The sequence below is a fragment of the Oryctolagus cuniculus genome, chromosome 5 (genome assembly GCF_051225735.1).
Source record: "Oryctolagus cuniculus isolate XC-2025 breed Fujian yellow rabbit chromosome 5, ASM5122573v1, whole genome shotgun sequence".
NCBI classification, from domain to species: domain Eukaryota; kingdom Metazoa; phylum Chordata; class Mammalia; order Lagomorpha; family Leporidae; genus Oryctolagus; species Oryctolagus cuniculus.
Window position 1 is genome coordinate 132,245,505 of NC_142871.1, and position 20,262 is coordinate 132,265,766.

The window sequence follows — 20,262 nt, forward strand, 5'->3', positions numbered from 1 at the left end:
AGGTGATGCTTGAGTGTCAATAAACGAAGGCCCAGGTCCTGGGCAAAGCAGCCACCAAGGCGGGAGGGGCAAGGACAGCTAGTGGTCAGCTAGGCTCGTGGTGTCATACCTCAGGCTTGAGCGCACTTATTTATCAGCCAGTGGGAGATCTGAGTGACGCCCTAAAGGAAAACCATTTTTACCTCACTTGCACTCTGACAAGAAGGCTGGGGCTGCGGAGGGGCACAGTGGACTTACTGGAGTTTCTGGACAGCTGGGCATCGCTGCTGGACTTGATGACCTTGTAGTTCACAGGAGCGTCAGATGTCGTCGACTGCGACCGCTCTGGCTTTACCCTCAGCTTGCTGTGATTTTCTAGGACTTGAGCGGCAGTTGCCAAAGCAACTTTTGAGTTTAAAGTCTGGAAGGAGGGTGAGGAAAAGTCCTCTTCCTCATCATCGCCAATGTCCCAAGCGTCACTGGTATTCCGGGCAAACTCATGAAAACTGGAGGCCTTCTTACTCTTCAGAGGAACAGTGTTGACTTTTGACCTTTCTTTAATGAAACTTCAAAAAAGGAGACACCATTACCAAAGAGTGGCCGAGACGTCTGACCACCTTCAACTTGCTTGATATTTTAATGTTAACAATTCTTTTTTTTTATTATTTATTTATTTATTTGTTTATTTGAAAGGCAGAGTTACAGAGAAGCAGGGGTAGAGGCAGAGAGGTCTTCCATCCGCTGGTTCACTCCCCAAATGGCTGCAACGGCCAGAGCTGAGCCAACCCAAAGCCAGGAGCCAGGAGCTTCTTTTGGGTCTCCAGTGTGGGTGCAGGGGCCCAAGGACTTGGGCCATCTTCTACTGCTTTCCCAGGCCACAGCAGAGAGCTGGATTGGAAGTGGAGCAGCCAAGACTCGAACTGGCGTCCACGTGGGATGCCAGCACTGCAGGCAGCAACTTTACCTGCTACACCACAGTGCTGGCCCCTAATTTTAACAATTCTACGAAGTGCTCCACGTGCAGCCATAACCATCTTCAAACCCAGGCCACCTGTTTCCATTCCTTTCTGGGTACAGCCAGAGCAGCCTAAAGCAGCGACAGATGCAGCAGACACAAAGGTCGCCAAGCATCATCCCACGTGCTCCTCTATATTTTCCGCCCCCGTGCACTTAGGTGAGGCCGTGTGACTGGTTCTGGTCAATGGGCTGAAGAGAAGTGAGGTAATCATTTCCAGGCCAAAGGACAAAAGAACAAGCTTAAGTTCTTCTGGAACCTCTCCTCTACCGTGGTGACTGGCAACGTTCCAGAGGGCAGACATCTCTCTTAGCCTTGGACACTCAGTGACTGTGTGGAGCATGGCCTGTCCTCCACCCTTCCCCCAGCCCATTCTGGACATGTAGCATAAGCAAGAAATAAAACTTTCACTGTGTTAATCCACTGAGATTTGAGTTAATTTGTTATGCCAATGTAACTAATGGTAGAACAGAGAAAGTTTTACGAAAAACCTGCTGCCTTTTTTTATCCAGTTAAAGTCCTTCGTTAGCCTTGAGGAGAAAGCCCAAGTTTGGTGCTGCTCTGTACTTAAAACTCCATTCTTTAACAAAGTGAGGGCAGCCTCAGGAGGAACATATCTGCAAGTAATAGGATCTAGCTTCAAAGTGAATAAGACTACTTTGTTTTTCACTGTGATTATTTTTAAAATCATTTAATTTATGACAAATGATAATGGTCTTCCATTTATAGAATAAGATTTATTTTAAAAAATAAATCTGAGTAAATAAGTATTTCACAGATGTATTTACTAAACAATAATACAGAAAACGGCAAACAATCATTAAGATGATATGGCTGGTGTTTGGGAAGCTCCAGATTACCCTACCAAGGAAACAGCCCTTAGAGCCCTGTAAACAATTCCTACTTTCCAGGACCAGCATTGTCGTGTAACAGGTTAAGCAGCTGACTATAATGCCATGATCCCATAAGGGCGCCTGTTGGAGTCCTAGCTGCTCCACTTCCAATCCAGCTCCCTGCTAATGCACCTGTGAAAGCAGTGGAGGATGGCTCAAGTCCTTGGCTCTTGAACCCACATAGGAAACCCAGATGAAGCTCTTGGCTTCTGGCTTCAGATCGGCTCAGCTCCAGCTGTTGTGGCCATTTGGGGGAATGAATCAGCAGATGGAAGACCTCTCTCTCTCTCTCTCTCTCTCTCTGTAACTCCTCTCAAATAAATAAAATACATCTTTTTTAAAAATCCTACTTTCCTGAACCTTCCCCTTTATGACCCAAGTCCCACTGCCTTAGAGTTCAGGAAATTCTGTCAGGTTCCAGGGGACTATGTGGTTTAGACATTGCTAACTCAGTCTCATTTGGCATCCCAAAGACTCCAACCAGCAAAACAGAGGGTACAGCCTCGTGGAGGTTCACGGTACTAGGGGACTGGAAGGCAACAGGCTGAAAACATCATAAAACACTCAGTGTTTTCCCCTGCAAGGCGAAGAGGACTCTAAAGTGAAAAACAGAGCTGGCCAGGAGAGCGCAGTCCCTATGCCAGAGGCGTCTTCTCCCTAGGAGTGGAGAACGGTGGCCTGCTAACCCATCCTGTCTCCGGAGAGGAGTTCTTCACTTACTGCAAATGATGGCTTAAATGATGGACATTGACTCTCACAGCCTACTAACTCACAGAGCTTCAGAATGCCCACTATGAACCACTCCAAAAAAGGGCGTGCAATACCTCTGAGGCACCATTTGCAAACTAGCCTCAGAGGGTAAAGGAAAATACACCACACACAATGCGAAAGAAAGCAAGACTGCAAGGATGCAACAGGTCAAATATGATGGAAACAAGAGATCATTCTTTACCCATTAAATTAGCAAAGATTTTTTTAAAGATGTATTTATTTGAAAGGCAGAGTTAGAGAGAGGCAGAGGCAGAGAGAGACAGAAAGAGGTCTTCCATCCACTGGTTCACTCCCTAGATGGCCACAATGGCTGGAGCCAGAAGATTCTTCCAGGTCTCCCACATGGATGCAGGTATCAAGGACTTGGGGTCATTTTGTACTGCTTTCCCAGGCTATAGCAGAGAGCTGGATCAGAAGTGCAGCAGCCAGGACTGGAACTGGTGCCCATATGGAATGCCAGCACTGCAGGCAGCAGCTTTACCCATTAGGCCACAGCGCTGGCCCTAGCAAAGATTTAAATAAAGACTTATTGTCTCCAGTGAGGAGCAGGGTGTAGCAACAGAGGTGTGCATTGCACCACCCTCTCGAAGACAATCTGTCAACACATATGTGAGCCTTAACACAGCTCATGATCTCTGACCACAGAAAACAGATGGAGATGAAGATGATCAAAATCAGTTTATATCAGAGTTACTGATCTTGTTTTAAAAATGGCAAACAACATAAACATCTAGAAATTAGAAATGATGAGATAGGTAAATTATGGCTTAGCCACCAGATGTAATGTAAGGCTACTTAACATCACAAGAAAATGATCTTAATAAAATGAAAACAGGGTCAAAAATTATGTTTCTTATGATGTGTGTAATTTTTTTAAAAAGTATATTTATAGTCAAAATAAAAGTATATTCATAGGGGCCAGTGCTGTGGTGTAGTGGGTAAAGCCACTGCCTGCAGTGCCGGCATCCCATATGGTTTCTGGTTTGAGTACTGGCTGCTCTACTTCCAATCCAGCTCTCTGCTATGGCCTGGGAAAGCAGTAGAAGATGGCTCAAATCCTTGGGCTCCTGCACCCACACTGGAGACCCAGAAGAAGCTCCTGGCTCCTGGCTTTGGATTGGCTCAGCTCTGGCCATTGCAGCCATTTGGGGAGTGAATCAGTGGTTGGAAGACCTCTCTCTTTCTGTCTCTGCCTCTCTGGAACTCTGCCTTTCAAATAAATAAATAAATATTTTTTTTAAAGTATATGCATAGAAAGACCAGGAAAAAATGTACAGAATGTTAACAGTGCTCATCTTTGGGCTGTGGAATTATAGGTGATCTTTAATTTCATTTTTATACTTCTCTGAATCAGATTCATTTTCTACAGTGAGCATTATTAGTTTTATTAATCAGAACAGGTTGTTCAGCTGGTTTTCATCAACCTGCAAAGTAAGAGTACTTGGAAACCTATTGAAAGAACAATCATAAATGAATGAGGCCAAATCAAAGAAAATGAAGGGGCGGCAATGCAGTGCTACTATCTGCACAGGTGAGGATCCACCTACTGGCCAAAAGGCAGATCACTCCTCTGTAGACACACGCTGAGGCTGCACGTTCCGGACTCTGCTACGATTGCTTCTCCTCTGTGAAGGAGGACCCAGGTTCTGCCACCTGCAGTGCCACCTCAGAGGGTTCACTGCCAAGAACAAACAGGTGGACATGTGAAAAAGACCTGTCACCTACAAAACAATGCACCGGAGTATGGGGCTGTCCTTCCTGCCTTCATCCTTGGAGCCCCGTGTATAAGATTGCACAAATACTGAAAGTTTGGCGAACTCCTTAAATAACCATCAAATGAAAAAGATGAATTCTAACTCAGACTGGAGTTGAGCGGATGCTGATGGTCTAATACCCAGAGAAGCACATGTGCACATCTTAGCCTGGATGAAACCACTGCACAAGAGATAGGTCACATTTGAAAATAAAATGACACATATCCAACCCAATCTAAGTTTTTATTCTGTCACCTAAAAGAGTCAACTTCAGAATAATCTGATTACTGAACTATAATCTTTACTTTTTAAAAGATTTATTTATTTATTTACCTGAAAGGCAGAGTGATAGAGAGAGAGACAGAGACAGAGAGATATCTCCCATCTCCTACTTCACTCCTGGAACAGCCACAACAGTCAGCACCAGGCCAAGCTGAAGCCAAGAACTTCACCCTAGTCTCCCACATGGATGGCAGGAGTACTTGGGCCACCATCAGCTGCTTTCCCAGGTACATGACCAGGAAGCTGAATTGGAAGCAGAATAGCCAGGACTTTAACCAGACACTCCAATATGGGATGCTGGCATCACAAACAGCAGTTTAACCCACTGCACCACAGCACCAGCCCCTACTGAATCTCAATCTATAGGGGTGAACTCTTTAGTGGATACACTAAAGATTAGAAAACTGGGGCTGGAGCTGTGATGTAGCAGGTAAAGCTACCCCTGCAGTGCTGGCATCCTATATGGGCGCCAATTTGAGACCCAGCTGCTCCACTTCCGACCCAGATCTCTGCTATGGGCTGGAAAGGCAGCAGAAAATAGCCCAAGTCCTTGGGCCCCTGCACCCATGTGGGAGACCCGGAAGAAGCTCCTGGCTTTGGATCAGCACAGATCCGGCCATTGCAGCTAACTGGGGAGTGAACCAGCAGAAGGAAAACTTCTCTCTCTCTGCCTCCTCTTCTCTCTGTGTGTAACTTTAACTTTCAAATAAATAAATAAATCTTTAAAAAAAAATTAAGAAAAACTGCCCTAGAACACTGCAATAACTCTAAGTCATCACAGGTAAAAGAACATTTCTTTTGCTCATCAACAAAGACTGCATTTTTTTCGCACCAAGTGTTACTACTAGACAACACACACAAGCTCCCTGGCCTCTGGGAGCTCATATTCTCAAGCGGCAAAAGAATAAACTGTAAATGAGACAGTCACAGGGTATGGGGGAGTGCTAAGAAGGAAATAAACCAGACAATACGATAGATTAGATTCAGAGAATTCAATTCTAGCCCTCCCCCTCCCTTGCAGGCATCCATTGTGTATAATGAGTTCACTTCTCTCCTAAGCAACAGGCATATGTAATCCTTAAGAGAACCAAGAAAACACTTTCTGTGTTCTGTAGTTTAGATGAGAAATAGAGGCTGATAGAGGCCACAGCAAGGAAGGGGTAGAAACCTCTGAATACAGAGGTGGTTGGGGCAGTCCTTGACCTAAGGCCTCAATGTGGAGAAAGAATCAGCCATGGAAAGAGCTGAGGAAGCCTTTTTCAGGTAGGAGAAAATGCAGCTGCAAGGTCTTGCAGCAGAAAGCAGCTTGGTGAATTTCAGATACAGAACAGAAGCCAGCAGAACAGTGAGCAAGTATTAAATAGCAAGATTAGAAAGCACAGATGGGGCTAGTGTGTGTGGTTAAGCTGCTCCTGCAATGCTGGCATCCCATTTCAGGGTGTCAATTCAAGTCCCTGTGAATGTGCCTGAGAAAGCAGCAGATGATGACCCAAGAACAAGGTCCCTGTCACCACGTGGAAGACCCAAACGAAGTTCTAGGCTCCTGGCTTTGGTCTGCCCAGCCCCAGCTATTGCAGCCATTCAAGAAGTGAACCAGAGTATCTCTCTCTCTCTCTCTCTCTCTCTCTCTCTCTCTCTGCCACTCTGCCTTTCAAATACATAAACAAACAATAAATAAATAAATCTTAAAAGAAAACAGTTAAAGGCTGGTGTTGTGGCATAGTAGGCTAAGCCTTTCCCTGCAGCACTGGAATCCCATATAGGAGCCAGTTCAAGTCCCAACTGCTCCTGTTCTGATCCAGCTCTCTGCTATGGCCTGGGAAAGCAGTGGAAGACGGCCCAAGTCCTTGGGCCCCTGCACCCATGTGGGAGACCCGGGAGAAGCTCCTGGCTCCTGATCGGTGCAGTTCCAGCCGTTGTGGCCATCTAGGGAGTGAACCAACAGATAGAAGACCTTTCTCTCTCTCTCTCCCTCTGTCTGTAACTCTACCTCTCAAATAAATAAATAAAAATCAAGAAAGAAAGGAAGAAAGCAAGCAAGCAAACAGTTAAGCCTGATGGGAGACTGGAATTTGTGGTGTCAATGAGCTGATACATGATATAATAACTCCAAATGAAGGCACTGAAATGAAATTATTAAAAGATAAGTGAATGTGGAGCTGCCTTATTAGCAATAAGGATTCCAGCATATATAACATTAAAATTAAAAAGTATGACTGATTTGGGGCGGGTGCTGAGGTGTGGTGGGTAAAGTCTCCCCCTGCAGTGCCAGCATCCTATGCGGGCTCCAGTTCGAGTCCTGGCTGCTCCACTTCTGATCCAGCTCTCTGCTGTGACCTGGGAAAGCAGTAGAAGATGCCCAAGTCCTTGGGCCCCTGAACCTGCATGAGAGACCTGGAAGGAGCTCCTGGCTCCTTTGTGGCCATCTTGGGAGTGAACCAGTGGATGGAAGACCTCTCTCTCTCTCCTCTGCCTCTCTGTAACTCTGCCTTGCAAATAAATAAATACATCTTCAAAAAGAAAAAAAAAAGTATGAATGTTTTTCCCTTTGTAATCTTCAATAAACCAAAACAGAGAGTGGCTCAAAAAAGTTAAAGAACTTGACAAGGGAGAGCTGGAGCCCTGGGACGAGCTGAGTGCCAGCTTCTAACGGATGCTGAGCTTCCTACAAAAATGGGGGGGAAAAAAGGCAGCTGAGTGGTGGGTACATGGACTTTGTTATTTTTTCCTTTACAGCTTTTAATGTGTCTGAGCATTTAATTATGTTTTTGTGTCAGAAGATGTTCCAATGTAATTGAAGTGGATTAAGAACAGGAATTTACTGAAATGAAGACTTGCAAATAGAAACTGGAAGGACACATTCCAATACAAAGAGAAGGGAAGAGGGGTGAGAAGGCTGCCATTTCCTGTGACAGAAAGACAATAGATTTAAGGCAGACCACTTGGAGGCTGCCAAAAATAATTTAAGGACACCTAGCTTACAAAACCCAGAACCCAACCAACCAATTCAGAAGTCGGTTCTGTCTTGAGGGAAGAAGGCTTTGCGGATGGAGGGGGTTGGGATCCCCAGGAAAGGGTAGAAGTGTGAGGACAGAACAAGGTTGTTGAGAACCTCCCACAAGAATGGAAGTGGGAAGCAAGGAGTGAACTTAGGGCTGCCAGTGAGAGGACAGGGAATTCTATAGACCAGGGAAGATACTGATTAGCAGATTTAAGGCTCTGAGGCACTTCCACATTCATTAATTTTGAATTTTGTTCTCTCCAAAGACACATGAATTCACACACACATGATAGCTGACAGTTATTGGTCACTCACCAGGAACCAGGCCCAGTGCTAATTTTTATATTTACCCATTTCCACATTTAGTGCTTGCTAATAAGCCTCTGAAATAGGTAGTATTATTATTCTCATTTCCAAATGAGGGAACTGAAGCTTACTGAGGCCATGAGCAGGTAGCGCAGCCTGGGCTCAAATCCAGGCCAACCTGCCCCCAAAGCCAGTATACAGACTCTCTACTCTGCGAAAATAGTGATGAAGAAGAGGGTCAAGGCCCGGAGGGATCTCCAGCCCGGGAAGAAGGGTAGTCAGGTAAACTGAGCCACAGGCCACCACTGCTGTAATCTTCCCCAAGAACACAGAGATGACAGGAACTCCCTCACTGGTGGGACAAACTTCCTGTCTATTCAGAATGGGGCATGGGAGTCAGACCTAAGTCGGAACAGAGGGAAGAAGCCACATCTAGTGATGGGGTCCTTGGGAGAGAACGGTCTCCCCTCCCCCATGACTCTAGTAGTTGTAGTAATTAAGTTAACCCAGGTCATTCTAGCTGTGGGGTGCCTTGGGTTTATAGGCTGCCTCCTTTAAACATGGTATGAAACCAATTTATACCTAGCCCAAGTACAGGAATGCCACCTGTGGCTTGAAGTTTAACCAAGGTTAAACACAACCACGACAAAGCTACATCCAACTGGCCTCTGATGACCACCTTCCCCGTATGCCTTTACACCTGTATGCTAATTAGTTTAGAAAGCACCATCATAGATACTGCCTGTAACCCTCACAAAGCTCTGTGAGATGAGTCTTATTTTATGGATGAAGAATCTAAGGCTCAGAGAGGCTAAGCGATTTGACTGAGGTCATGGAGCTAGTAAAGGGCAGAGAAAAAGGGATTCAAGAAGTAGAGGCACTGTGCTGGCATTGTGTTGCAGTCAGGCTTGTGACGTCAACAGCTCACATTGGTATGTTGGTTATAGTCCCAGTGCTTTGCTTCCAATCCAACTCCCTGTTATTGGACCTGAGAAAGCAGCAGATGATGCCCCAAGTATTTGGTTCCCTGCCACTCATGTGGGAGACCTGGATAGAGTTCCTGGCTCCTGGCCTCAGGCCTTTGAATAAATAAATAAATCTTAAAAAAAGCACAAGTGACACTAAAAATGCTTCATAATAAATAGGACATTTGAACAAAACCTGATGAAGGATTTGGTGACTATTTGGTAAAGAGTAACTTGTTAAATGGTTAAGTGGTAACATAAAAACCTAACAGTGTTTTGAACAAGAGTGGCCGCAGGTTATACAGGTAAGGAACACTAAAGATCAATCACTCTGTAATTTTATAACACAAGACTGTCTTATTGCGGCCAGAGCTGTTGTGTAGCGGGTAAAGTTGCTGTCTGCAGTGCCAACATCCCATATGGGCACTCGTTCGAGACCCAGCTGCTCCACTTCTGATCCAACTCTCTGCTATGGCCTGGGAAAGCAGTGGAAAATGGCCCAAGTCCTTGATACCTACACCTGCGTGGGAGTCCTGGAAGAAGCTCTCGGCTCTTAGTTTCGGATAGGTGCAGCCTTGACTGTTGCAGCTATCTGGGGAGTAAACCAGCAGATGGAAGACCTCTCTCTCTTTCTCTGCCTCTCTGTAACTCTGCCTTTCCAATAAATTTTTTTTTTTTTTGGAAGATTTATGGAAAGGCAAAGTTACAGAGAGGCGGTGTGGGGGGGTCCTCCTTCCGCTGGCCCACTCCCCAAATGGCTGCAATGACTACAGCTGAGCCGATCCAAAGCCAGGAGCCAGGATCCTCCTCCAGGTCCCCAACACGGGTGCAGGGGCCCAAGGACTTGGGCCATAACAGAGAGCTGGATTGGAAGTGGAGCAGCCGGGACTCGAACCGGTGCCCATATGGGATACAGGCAGCAGCTTTACCTGCTATGCCACAGCGTTGGCCCCTCAAATAAATCTTAAAAAAAAAAAAAAGACTGTCTTATTGATATGTTTCTTTCACTTCACAAAATTTTTAAAAGTTTGACACTGATAAGTAATGTAAGACAAGTGGGGAAATTTAGTAACAAATAGATCCAATCATCTTAACAGCTTAGGAACTACAGTGGTTTCACATGAACTAGTTTTATATAACTCACAACAAGACCGATCATACCTTAGCACCAATTCAGAAAACAAATTTAGAAGCTTGTCCTACCATCAAGTGGCCAATGGGGCCGTGCAGCAGAAAGACTAGTTTTATCTGAGCTATAAAAATTACCGCAGGCAATATTATTGCTATTAGTAATAACTTAGCAAATTGAAGTCAATATACATGGACAGGAGTGACCTAACTGCGCTTGTGTAGTTTAGATGATTGAGGACACAATGTAAAGGCTTCTGCGGTGATAAGGATTAACTCCATAGCAATTAATGATGGTCTGGAGTGGAATGATAACCATGGAGTGGAGAATGTAATAAAAATGTCCCAACAAAGGTACTAATCTAAGGGCCATAAATGTTTTATGGCAACAATCTGGAATTGTAAATGGCCTGGTGCTTCCCAGATGTGGTCTCCTGTTGCAGAGTATTAACACCAAACCACCAGGTACCTGAAAAAGGCAGGCAATTAATGCAGTGGCAATCAAATCCCTCCCAAACTGCAAAGCTAAGTGATTACTTCCATTGAAAGCACGACTACAATTCTGCAGAATGGTTGGTGAAAATATTTAGTTTTGCATCATTAACAGGTGAGAAAACAGGAGTATATAAGTTCATATGGGCAGCCTAGAATATGGAGATACACCTGAAGACCTGCTGACACAGGGTGAGGGGAAACTGAGTGACAGGTACAGACAAGGTATGCTGACCCTGGTCCTCAGCCCTGTGTAAGGGTGGATGAGCAGATTTATAGGTTAGTCACGTTTATCAGAGGCTTTTACAAAATGTGCTGCAATGTATCTACTGCTAACCAGCAACTCCTGCCTGTGACCAGAATGCTTTTGGCTCCAACTGACAGGACACTCAATTACAACACTTAAATGGTGAAGACCATGATGTCAGGAGGCTGGGCTGTTATCTGCAGCTCTCTGGGCCTTTGTCTCAGGTTCTGAGGCAGCCGCTGCAGCTTACAGCACGTCATGCTCACACTGCCACATAAGAAGCAGGAAAGAGCTGAGTGGCAGCCAAAGAGGTTTTCTTCCCAGAATGCTTTCTGACCCAAAGGACCATCTTTCCAGGAACCCTCAGGTGACCTTTTACATCTCACTGGCCAGAACCAATGAGATGGTAATCACTGGGATTACCAAAAAATTATAACGAAAGCTTTAAAATAATCCTGGTATCTGTCCTAAAATTGTCACATATTCCACATCCAAATAAAATCATGGTCCTTGAGCAAGAAAGAAGCAGGGACAGGACTGACATTGTGGCACAATGGGTACAGCCTCCACTTAAGAAGCCAGCATCCCATATGGGTACCATTTCGAGTCTGGATTCCTCCAGTTCTGATCCAGCTCCTTGCTAATGGGCCTGGGAAAGCAGTGGAAGATGATTCAAGTGGCTTGGGCCAGTGCTGTGGCATAGAAGATTAAGCTTAGCCTGCAATGTCCCCATCCCATATGGCACCAGTTCAAGTCCCAGCTGCTCCACTTCCAATCTAACTCCCTGCTAGTGTACCTGGGAAAGCAGTGGAGGATGGCCCAAGTGCTTAGGCCTCTGTACCCACATGGGAGACCCAGAGGAAGCTCCTGGCTTTGGCCTGGCCCAGCTGCAGCTGGTGTGGCCATTTGGGGAATGAACCAACAGAGAGAAGATCTCTCTCTCTCCCCTTGTATTTCTGCCTTTCAAATAAAGAAATAAATCTTAAAAAAAAAAAAAAAAAGAAAAGAAAAAAGATCTCTAACTCTGCTTTCAAATAAATCAATGAAAAGGGAGGGAGGGAGGGAAGAAGGGAGGGAGGAAGGAGGAGGAACAGGCAATGGACCAGAAAGCCTATTATTGATAAAGATGCAAACTAAAGAATATTAAAGAAAAGCTCATTGAGTTAATGAATTCCATTTATTCATGCTACAAATAAATATTCACAATATTTACTCAGTGCCTGCTCTGTGCCTTGTGCTGGTCTTGGTGCCAAGGGAACAAAACAAAGTCCTTGCCCTCAAAGAGCTTGTGCTCCTTTTTAAAATTTGCGATTAGGGGCTGGCACTGTGGCATAGCGAGTAAGGCTGCTGCTTCAATGCTGGCATCCCATATGGGTGCTGCTTTGAGTCCCGGCTGCTCCACTTCCAATCCAGCTCTCTGCTGTGAACTGGGAAAGCAGTGGAAGATGGCCCAAGTCCTTGAGCCCCTGCACTTGTGTGGGAGACCTGGAGGAAGCTCCTGGCTCCTGGCTTCAGATTGGCTTCAGACTGTTTTGGCCAGTTGGGGAGTGAACCTGCAGATGGAAGACCTCTCTCTGTCTCTCTCTGTCTTTCCTTCTCTGTGTAACTCTGACTTTCAAATAAATAAATTAATCTTTAAAAAATAAATAAAATAAAATTTGCGATTATTTGAAAGGCAGAGAAACATAGATAAAAACAGATAGGAGATAGGAGAAAGAGAGGGGTAGGGGCTTCCACCTGCTGGTTCACTCTCCAAATGCCCACAATATCCTCAGCCAGGCCAGGCTGAAGCCAGGAGCTGGGAGCTCAATCCAGGTCTCCCACTTGGGTGACAAGATCTACTACTTTAGCCATCATCTGCCATCCCCTAGGGTCCATATTAGCAGGAAGCTGGAATTGGGAGGTGGGATTCAAATTCAAGTACCCCATATGGCCCATATGGGATGTGAGCATCTTTTTTTTTTTTTTTTAGAAAGATTTTATTTATTTACTTGAGAGGTAGTGTTAGAGAGAGGGAGAGATGCAGAGAAAGGTCTTCCACCCACTGGTTCACTCCCCAAAAGGCTGAATGGCGGGAGCTGGGCCAATCCAAAGCCAGGAGCCAGGAGCTTCTTCTGGGTCTCCCATGCAGGTACAGGGGCCCAAGCACTTGGGCCATCCTTCACTGCTTTCCCAGGCCATAAGCAGAGAGCTGGATTGGAAGAGGAGCAATCAGGAGATGAACTGGTGCCTATATAGAATGCCAGCGCCGCAGGTGGAGGCTTAGCCTACTATGCCACAGTGCCAGCCCTGGGATGTGAGCATCTTAAGCACTAGACCAAATGCCTACCCCCTCTAGTGGTTTCTGATAGAAAAATTGTGCATCTTACAGATATGAGAGCACTCTTGCATCTACAGCAATTCAGAAGACTATCATTCTACATAGTCACCAAATCACAAAAAGACGACTGTCCTTCATACTCACCAAATACCAAAAACAAGTTGGTAGAATTTTACAAAGTACACCATAGTTAGCTATGTTGTTTAAGAATACTTTAAAATACTGATAATCCATACTTGTTATAGCACTTTTCTAGATATTCAAAATTATTTAATATACATTATCATTTTTTGCCTTTTAAAAAGAGCTTACTTAGAGCAGTTTTAGGCTCACAGCAAAATCAAGAGGAAGGCAGCGTTTTCCTTCCCTGACTGAACAACCTCCCCCATTCTGACATCCCCTACCACAGGGTCCGTATGTCACAACGGACATACCCTGGCACATCCCAGTCACTCAGAGCCCACGGACTGCGGGAGACCCACTCTTGGTGTTGTACATTCACAGTTTTAGACAAATACATAGTGTTTCTAGTATTACAGTATACAGAGTATTTTCACTGCCCTAAAAATCCTCGGTGTTCCACCTATTCATCCATCCTCTACCCCCTGATCCTTTTTCTTGTCTTTACTTGTTTATTTATGAGACAGAGAAACAGAAAGAAACAGACAGAGATCTCTCATCTGCTGGTTCACTCCCAAAATGCCTACAACAGCTGGGGCTGGGCCAGGCCAAACCAGGAGCTGAGATCTCCAACTGGGTCTCCCACATGGGTGGCAGGGTCCCAACCACTGAGATATCACCACTGCCTCCTATGGTACATACACATTAGCAAAAAGTAGGGATTGGAAGTGGCACCAGGACTCAAACCCAGGCACCCTGATACAGGGTGCAGACATCCCAAGCAGCATCCTACCCACTGCACCAAATGCCCTTCCCACTCATCTTCTCACTATCTCCAATTCCACCTTTTCCAGAATGTCACATAGTTAGAATCCTAATTATAAATTATCTTTACTTCTCCATTGTGAAAAAAAGAACTAGATTATTACACAGGCCCCAAGAGAGTGAAAACCTGGGTGTGTTCCTCCTAAATCACTCAGCTTACCTTACAAAGTACAGCTTTCTCAGAAACAAGGCTCTGAGATTAAACATGCCCAAAGATAGAGCCCAAAGTTTTTAAAAAACTCAAGTTGATCTACCTCTTTATTTAACTCACTATGGCGGAGTGACGGCCCTTGAGAGAGGTGGGATAATGTGACACCCTGGGGGGACAGATACACCCACACATCTTGGATTTCACTAGGGCCCTGGCTGTGTTAGAAAATAATTTATTAGAGTTTTGCTAGAGAAATAGCCTCTAGGGAGTCTACTGAGTATGTCAAGGAATAACAGGGCCTGGATAATGCCAGCCATATTCTATTTGCCCTACTTCTCACACTTCCCTAAGTGAGGGGAAAGTGGCAGACCCACCTATATTCAGAAACAGTGAGTCCCAGAAAACAGATGCCCTGAGAGGAGATCTGGGAGGGTCATCCGTCATCTGCCTTTCAGGGACAACATGTAATCAATAAAGACCTTTTAACAAGAAGAGCGCATGCAATGCCAAATCCTCCATATACCAGCTCCCACTATAGGAAAACACAAAATTCCTATGTCAGCTAGTTTCCCATTTAGCAATAAACCATTTGGAGGTAGAAAGATTATTAATTTCTTGGTCCAAAACAGGGCAGAGGAGAAGCAAGAAAAGGTTAAGGTGGGAATGATCATTCAACAAAAAAGGAGAAATTGCAGAGTTATCTATGAAGGTGATGGAAGAAGCAGGTGAATAAAAAGAAAAATGCCTAGGGGTTGGCGCTGTGCTGAAGTGGGTTAAATCTGCAGTGCCAGCATCCCACACAGGCACCGATTCATGTCCAAGCTGCTCCACTTCTGATCCAGCTCTCTGCTAATGCACCTTGGAAAGCAGTAGAAGATGGCCCAAATCCTTAGGCCCCTGCACCCATGTGGGAGACCCAAAAGAAGCTCCTGGCTCCTGGCTGCAGCCTGGCCCAGCCCTGGCCGTTGTGGCCATTTGGGGAGTGAACCAGTGGATGGAAGATCTCTGTCTCTCCCTTTCTCTGTAACTCTGCCTCTCAAATACATAAATCTTTAAAAGGAAGGAAGGGAGGGAGGAAGGAAGGGAGGGAGGGAGGGAGGTAAAGAAAAGTGCCTCAACTTACTTTTTGGTGAGCCGAGGGTCCAGAGGAGGGTGCTGTGCTCCATATACAGGCTGGATGCTAAAAGTAAGAAAAAAGGGAAAAGTAACCTGTCAGGAAACTAAATATGTTGGCTCAGTACCATCCACATCACAAAACTGGACAGGACTTTGAGAAGCTGGTTACTTCCAAGACCAGCTAAACACTCGAGCCATCCCCCAAAGATAATCATCTACTCTTTTTAAGAAGTCTTTGATAACGTCCATTTTCCCTGATGATGGACTTTAGTTTAAAGAGGGCAGAGGTCAAATGTTAGATCTGGTATCCAACATGAAAGTGCAGAGTTATCTAACTACTCTGAGCCTGTTTTCTCATCTGTAAAACATGAACGTTGCCTACTTTAAAGGTTCCTTGGACTAAGGCAATGAAGCCACACTATATTGCAAAGAAAGGGTGGCCCAATGAGCTCTCACACACTGCAGGTGGGATGTAAAGTGACAGGATCACTTCAAAGTAACAGTTTTGTCATTCTAGGAAGAATGAAACATACATACCCTAAGACCCAGTTTTTCACTCTCATAAATGTGTCTTAAGAGAAAGATATGCATATATCTATCAGGAGACATACAGAAAGCTATTCAAAGCCCCAAACTTGATATATCTCATATGTCCATCAACACTGAAGAGAGAAAGAAGCTGCAATATGTTCCGGAAACAGAACACTATACATTGGGGCCAGCGCTGTGGCTTAGTGGGTAAAGCCGCCGCCTGCAGTGCCGGCATCCCATATGGGCGCTGGATCAAGACCCGGCTATTCCACTTCCGATCCAGCTCTCTGCTATGGCCTGGGAAAGCAGTAGAAGATGGCCCAAGTCTTTGGGCCCCTGCACCCGCATGGGAAGACCAGGCAGAAGCTCCTGGCTCCTGGCCTCAGATCGGTGTAGCTCTGGCCATTGCGGCCATTTGGTAAGTGAACCATCGGATGTAAGACCTCTCTCTCTCTGCATCTCCTTCTCTCTCTGTGTAACTATGACATTCAAATAAATTAATTAATTAAAAAAAAACTATACATTGATGACTATACAGGAAGCAGGGCTGCACATAACAATGTGGATGGAGCTTACAAATGTCATGTTGGACAAAAGAAGCATCGTATAAAAGGGTAATACTTGACAAGTCTACTGACAGACACTTCAAAAATAATTCCCATTGTTTAGAGAACGCATATTTGTAACATAAAGAAAGCAAGGGGTAATTAACATAGAAGTGTGTGGTTCTCTCAGGGGGAGAGAAGGGACTCAAAGCGGACACAGGGTTTCCGGGGCATCCACCTTGTGGCCATTCATCAAGCCATCATACCACCAGCCCTGTAGGGAGTACGCCACAATTAACAGCAATAAAGAGTGATGTGGGAATAACCGTGCCAAGCGAAACTCATGGTCAAGCACAGAGGGGACAGAACACGTTTTTCAACATGCAAGGACTCAGGGAATGTGCTTTCCTCACTGCTACCTGAAGAACCTCGGACAGGGCAAACGTCAGTGAACTATGAGACGAACGGAGAGACCTCGCGAGAGCACGGGCACAGGGTGGTGAGCTGGCCTACCCTCAGAGCTGAGTCTGAAGTCTGAACCTGTGTGGCGCAGAAGAGAATGCAAAAGCAATGTAACTGACACATGTTAGAAGGGGAATGGAGGAAATGGGGGCCAGGGCATACAAGATACTTAAAGCTGATAGCTCAAGAAGGAGAGGCACGTGTATGCTTTAAGATAGAAAGTAAAACTAAGAAAACGAGTATGCTCAACCAAAAGCAGGTGGAGAAGAAAGGGGCAAGAAATATAACTACTGGGGCTGGCGCTGTGACCTAGCTGGTAAGGCCTCTGTTTACAGTGCCGGTATCCCCTACGGGTGCCGGTTCGAGTCCCAGCTGCTCCACTTCCGATCCAGCTCTCTGCTATGGCCTGGGAAAGCTGTAGAAGATGGCCCAAGTCCTTGGGCCCCTGCACCTGCATGAGACCTGGAAGAAGCTCGGGGCTTTTCGGACTGGCACAGCTCTGGCCGTTGCGGCCATCTGGAGAGTGAAGCAGTGGATGGAAGAGCTCTCTGTATCACTCTCTGCCTCTGCTTCTCTGTAACTCTGCCTTTCAAATAAAGAAACAAATCTTAAAAAAAAAAAGAAAAAAGAAAGAAATATAACTACTAGTTTCATGGTAGGGAGTCAATAGATACTGTCTGAGGAAATATAGTATGATGTTTTACAGTTTGAGCAACCCTAATCAAAAAATCCAAAGCCTGAAACATTTTCAGTGTCAACATAAACAGCACAATGGGAAAATTCTACACTATGAAACATTGTTTCATGCACAAAATTATTAAAATTATATAAAACTACCATCAGGTTATGTGTGTAAGAACTGTATAAATGAATTGCATGTTTAGATTTGGGTCCCATCCCTAATATATCTCATTACATATATGCATATTTCACAAAGTCTGACAAAACCTGGTATCTAAATAAAACATTTCTGTCCCAAACATTTTAGATAAAGAATACTCAATCTCTACTTAGAAACACAATCACCAGAATAAAAATTATCAGAATATAAACATATATGTCCCTGCAAAACAAATACAGTCCATATGATGAAAGACTTTTAAAGAAAATATTAAAAATGGAACCAAACCAAATATATCAGTTATTCTAATAAATATAAATAAGCTAAACTTACTAAAGAGAAAAGGATTATTATTAACAAGTAACTGGTTAAATAAATTACAGTACATCTTTTAAAATGAATAAGGCAGTCCTATATCAACATGAAACAGAGAGGGTAATGGAAAAAAGATGCAGAGCTATATGTATGACAGAATTTTTATAGAAGTCTTTAAAACATATACACATATTTACACGTGATGAGGTGAATGTATTCATAGAACCTCGTAGAAAGAATACATGAAGGGCTGGCATTGTGGCGCAGCGTGTTAAGCCATTGCCTTGCAAGACCAGCATCCCATATGGGTACTGGTTAGAGTCCTGGCTGCTCCACTTCTGATCCAGATCCCTGCTAATGACCTGGGAAGGCAGGAGAAGATGCTCCAAGTCTTTGGGCCCCTGCACCCATGTGGGGGATCTGGATGAAACTCCAGGCTCCTGGCTTCAGCCTGGTCCAGTTATGGCTATTGTGGCCATTTGGGAAGTAAACCAGTAGATAGAAGACCTCTTTCTCTAACTTTGCCTTTCAAATAAATAAAACTTTTTTAAAAAGAGAAAGAGGCTCCAGCAGCATGATTTGGAAGGTGAGCCAGCTGACTGGAGGATGGGCTGCCCAACAGACTCAGTGTGCACCGTGAACCCTTCTGTGTCTTTTTTTTTATTTTTATTTTTTTTTATTTTTTTATTTTTGACAGGCAGAGTGGACAGTGAGAGAGAGAGACAGAGAGAAAGGTCTTCCTTTTTGCCGTTGTTTCACCCTCCAATGGCCGCCGCTGCAGCCGGCGCACCGCGCTGATCCGATGGCAGGAGCCAGGAGCCAGGTGCTTTTCCTGGTCTCCCATGGGGTGCAGGGCCCAAGCACCTGGGCCATCCTCCACTGCACTCCCTGGCCACAGCAGAGAGCTGGCCTGGAAGAGGGGCAACCGGGACAGAATCCGGCGCCCCGACCGGGACTAGAACCCGGTGTGCCGGCGCCGCAAGGTGGAGGATTAGCCTATTGAGCCACGGCGCCGGCCCTCCTTCTGTGTCTTTCTGATGTGCATGTACAAGGATATGCTAAGAAATAAGCCACCTGAAGGGGGCTGGGAGGTTTAAATGGAATGATGACTCAAAAGCCCTCGGGCACAATTCCTGGAGAGTGCTACCATTCATGCAGACTTGCAAACACACACAGTGCCCAGGAAATGTTAGTTTTCTTCCCTCCTTCCACTTTTATAACATAATCCTCCCCCAGAGTTTAGAAAACAATAAATTTACCAAGTCCTTTGAGTCACATAACAAGGTGATCCCAAAGATGCTTTTGAACACAAATATAGGCAATTTAGTCATTTTCACACTGATTTCTATTAAAATTTTAGAGGGAGGAGCCAGCATTGTGGTGTGGTGGATTAAGATACTACGTGTGATGCCTATACCCACATGAGTGCTATTTTGAGTCCTGGTTCCTCCACTTCCAAATCCAGCTTTCTGCTAATACGCCTGGGAAAGCAGTGGAAGATGGACATGTGCTTGGGCCCATGCCACCCACGTGGAAGACTGCATGGAGTTCCATGCTCCTGGCTTTGGCTTGGCTCAGCCATGGCCTTTGCAGCCATCTTGGGAGAGAATCACCAGATGGAAGATTCTCTCTGTAGCTCTGCCTTTTGAATAAATAAAAAAATATTTCAGAGAGAATCTAAGTTTTTAAAATTTTGTTTATTCATTTGAAAGGCAAAGAGAGACAAAGAGAGCTCCCATCTGCTGATTCATTCCCCAAATGCCTACAAAGGCTGGGACTGGAATTCACTCCAGGTGTCTCATGTGAGTGGCAGGAACCCAATTACCTGAGCCATCACCACTGCTTCCCAAGGTCTAGATTAGCAAACACCGAGATGAATACACAAGTCCTCAAATGAGTATGAGGTCATGAAATCTGTGTAGTAAAATACAAAAATCAGGGCAGGAACTCTGCTGGAAGACCTCCTCAGCTGGTTACGCTAGGGAACTGGAGAGAAGTAAGAGGAACATAGATCCTCTCCTTACAAGATTATTACCACCTTCCATAATCCGTACAAAGAAAAGCAAACCTAACTGTGCAGGCCTAAGGGCCAGAGGCCATTAATTACCATGCAGGAACAGCATCTTAAAATCACAGTAGATTACTTTTAAAGATGTCAGCCCAAGTGCTGCACAGCCAGGAAGGCTAGGATAAATGATGGCCT

The 20,262-nt window shown here is 45.0% G+C and overlaps 1 protein-coding gene across 9 annotated transcripts in view; it reads right to left on the bottom strand.

The window, feature by feature from the left end:
• TBC1D22B (TBC1 domain family member 22B) overlaps positions 1-20,262 on the bottom strand; it is a 76,928-nt gene that overhangs the window by 45,304 nt on the left and 11,362 nt on the right. For 8 of the 9 annotated variants that reach the window (XR_016234623.1, XR_016234621.1, XR_016234619.1 and 5 more), the window contains exons 2-3: positions 15,373-15,429; positions 238-545 (exon numbers count right to left, since the gene is read on the bottom strand). Coding sequence is in view for 2 of the 9 variants with exons in the window: in XM_002714652.6 (XP_002714698.1) it covers positions 238-545; positions 15,373-15,429 (365 nt within the window). In the remaining 7 variants the exon portion in view is untranslated. The remainder of the gene's footprint in view (positions 1-237; positions 546-15,372; positions 15,430-20,262) is intronic. The other variant, XM_070074127.2, reaches the window with a different exon arrangement.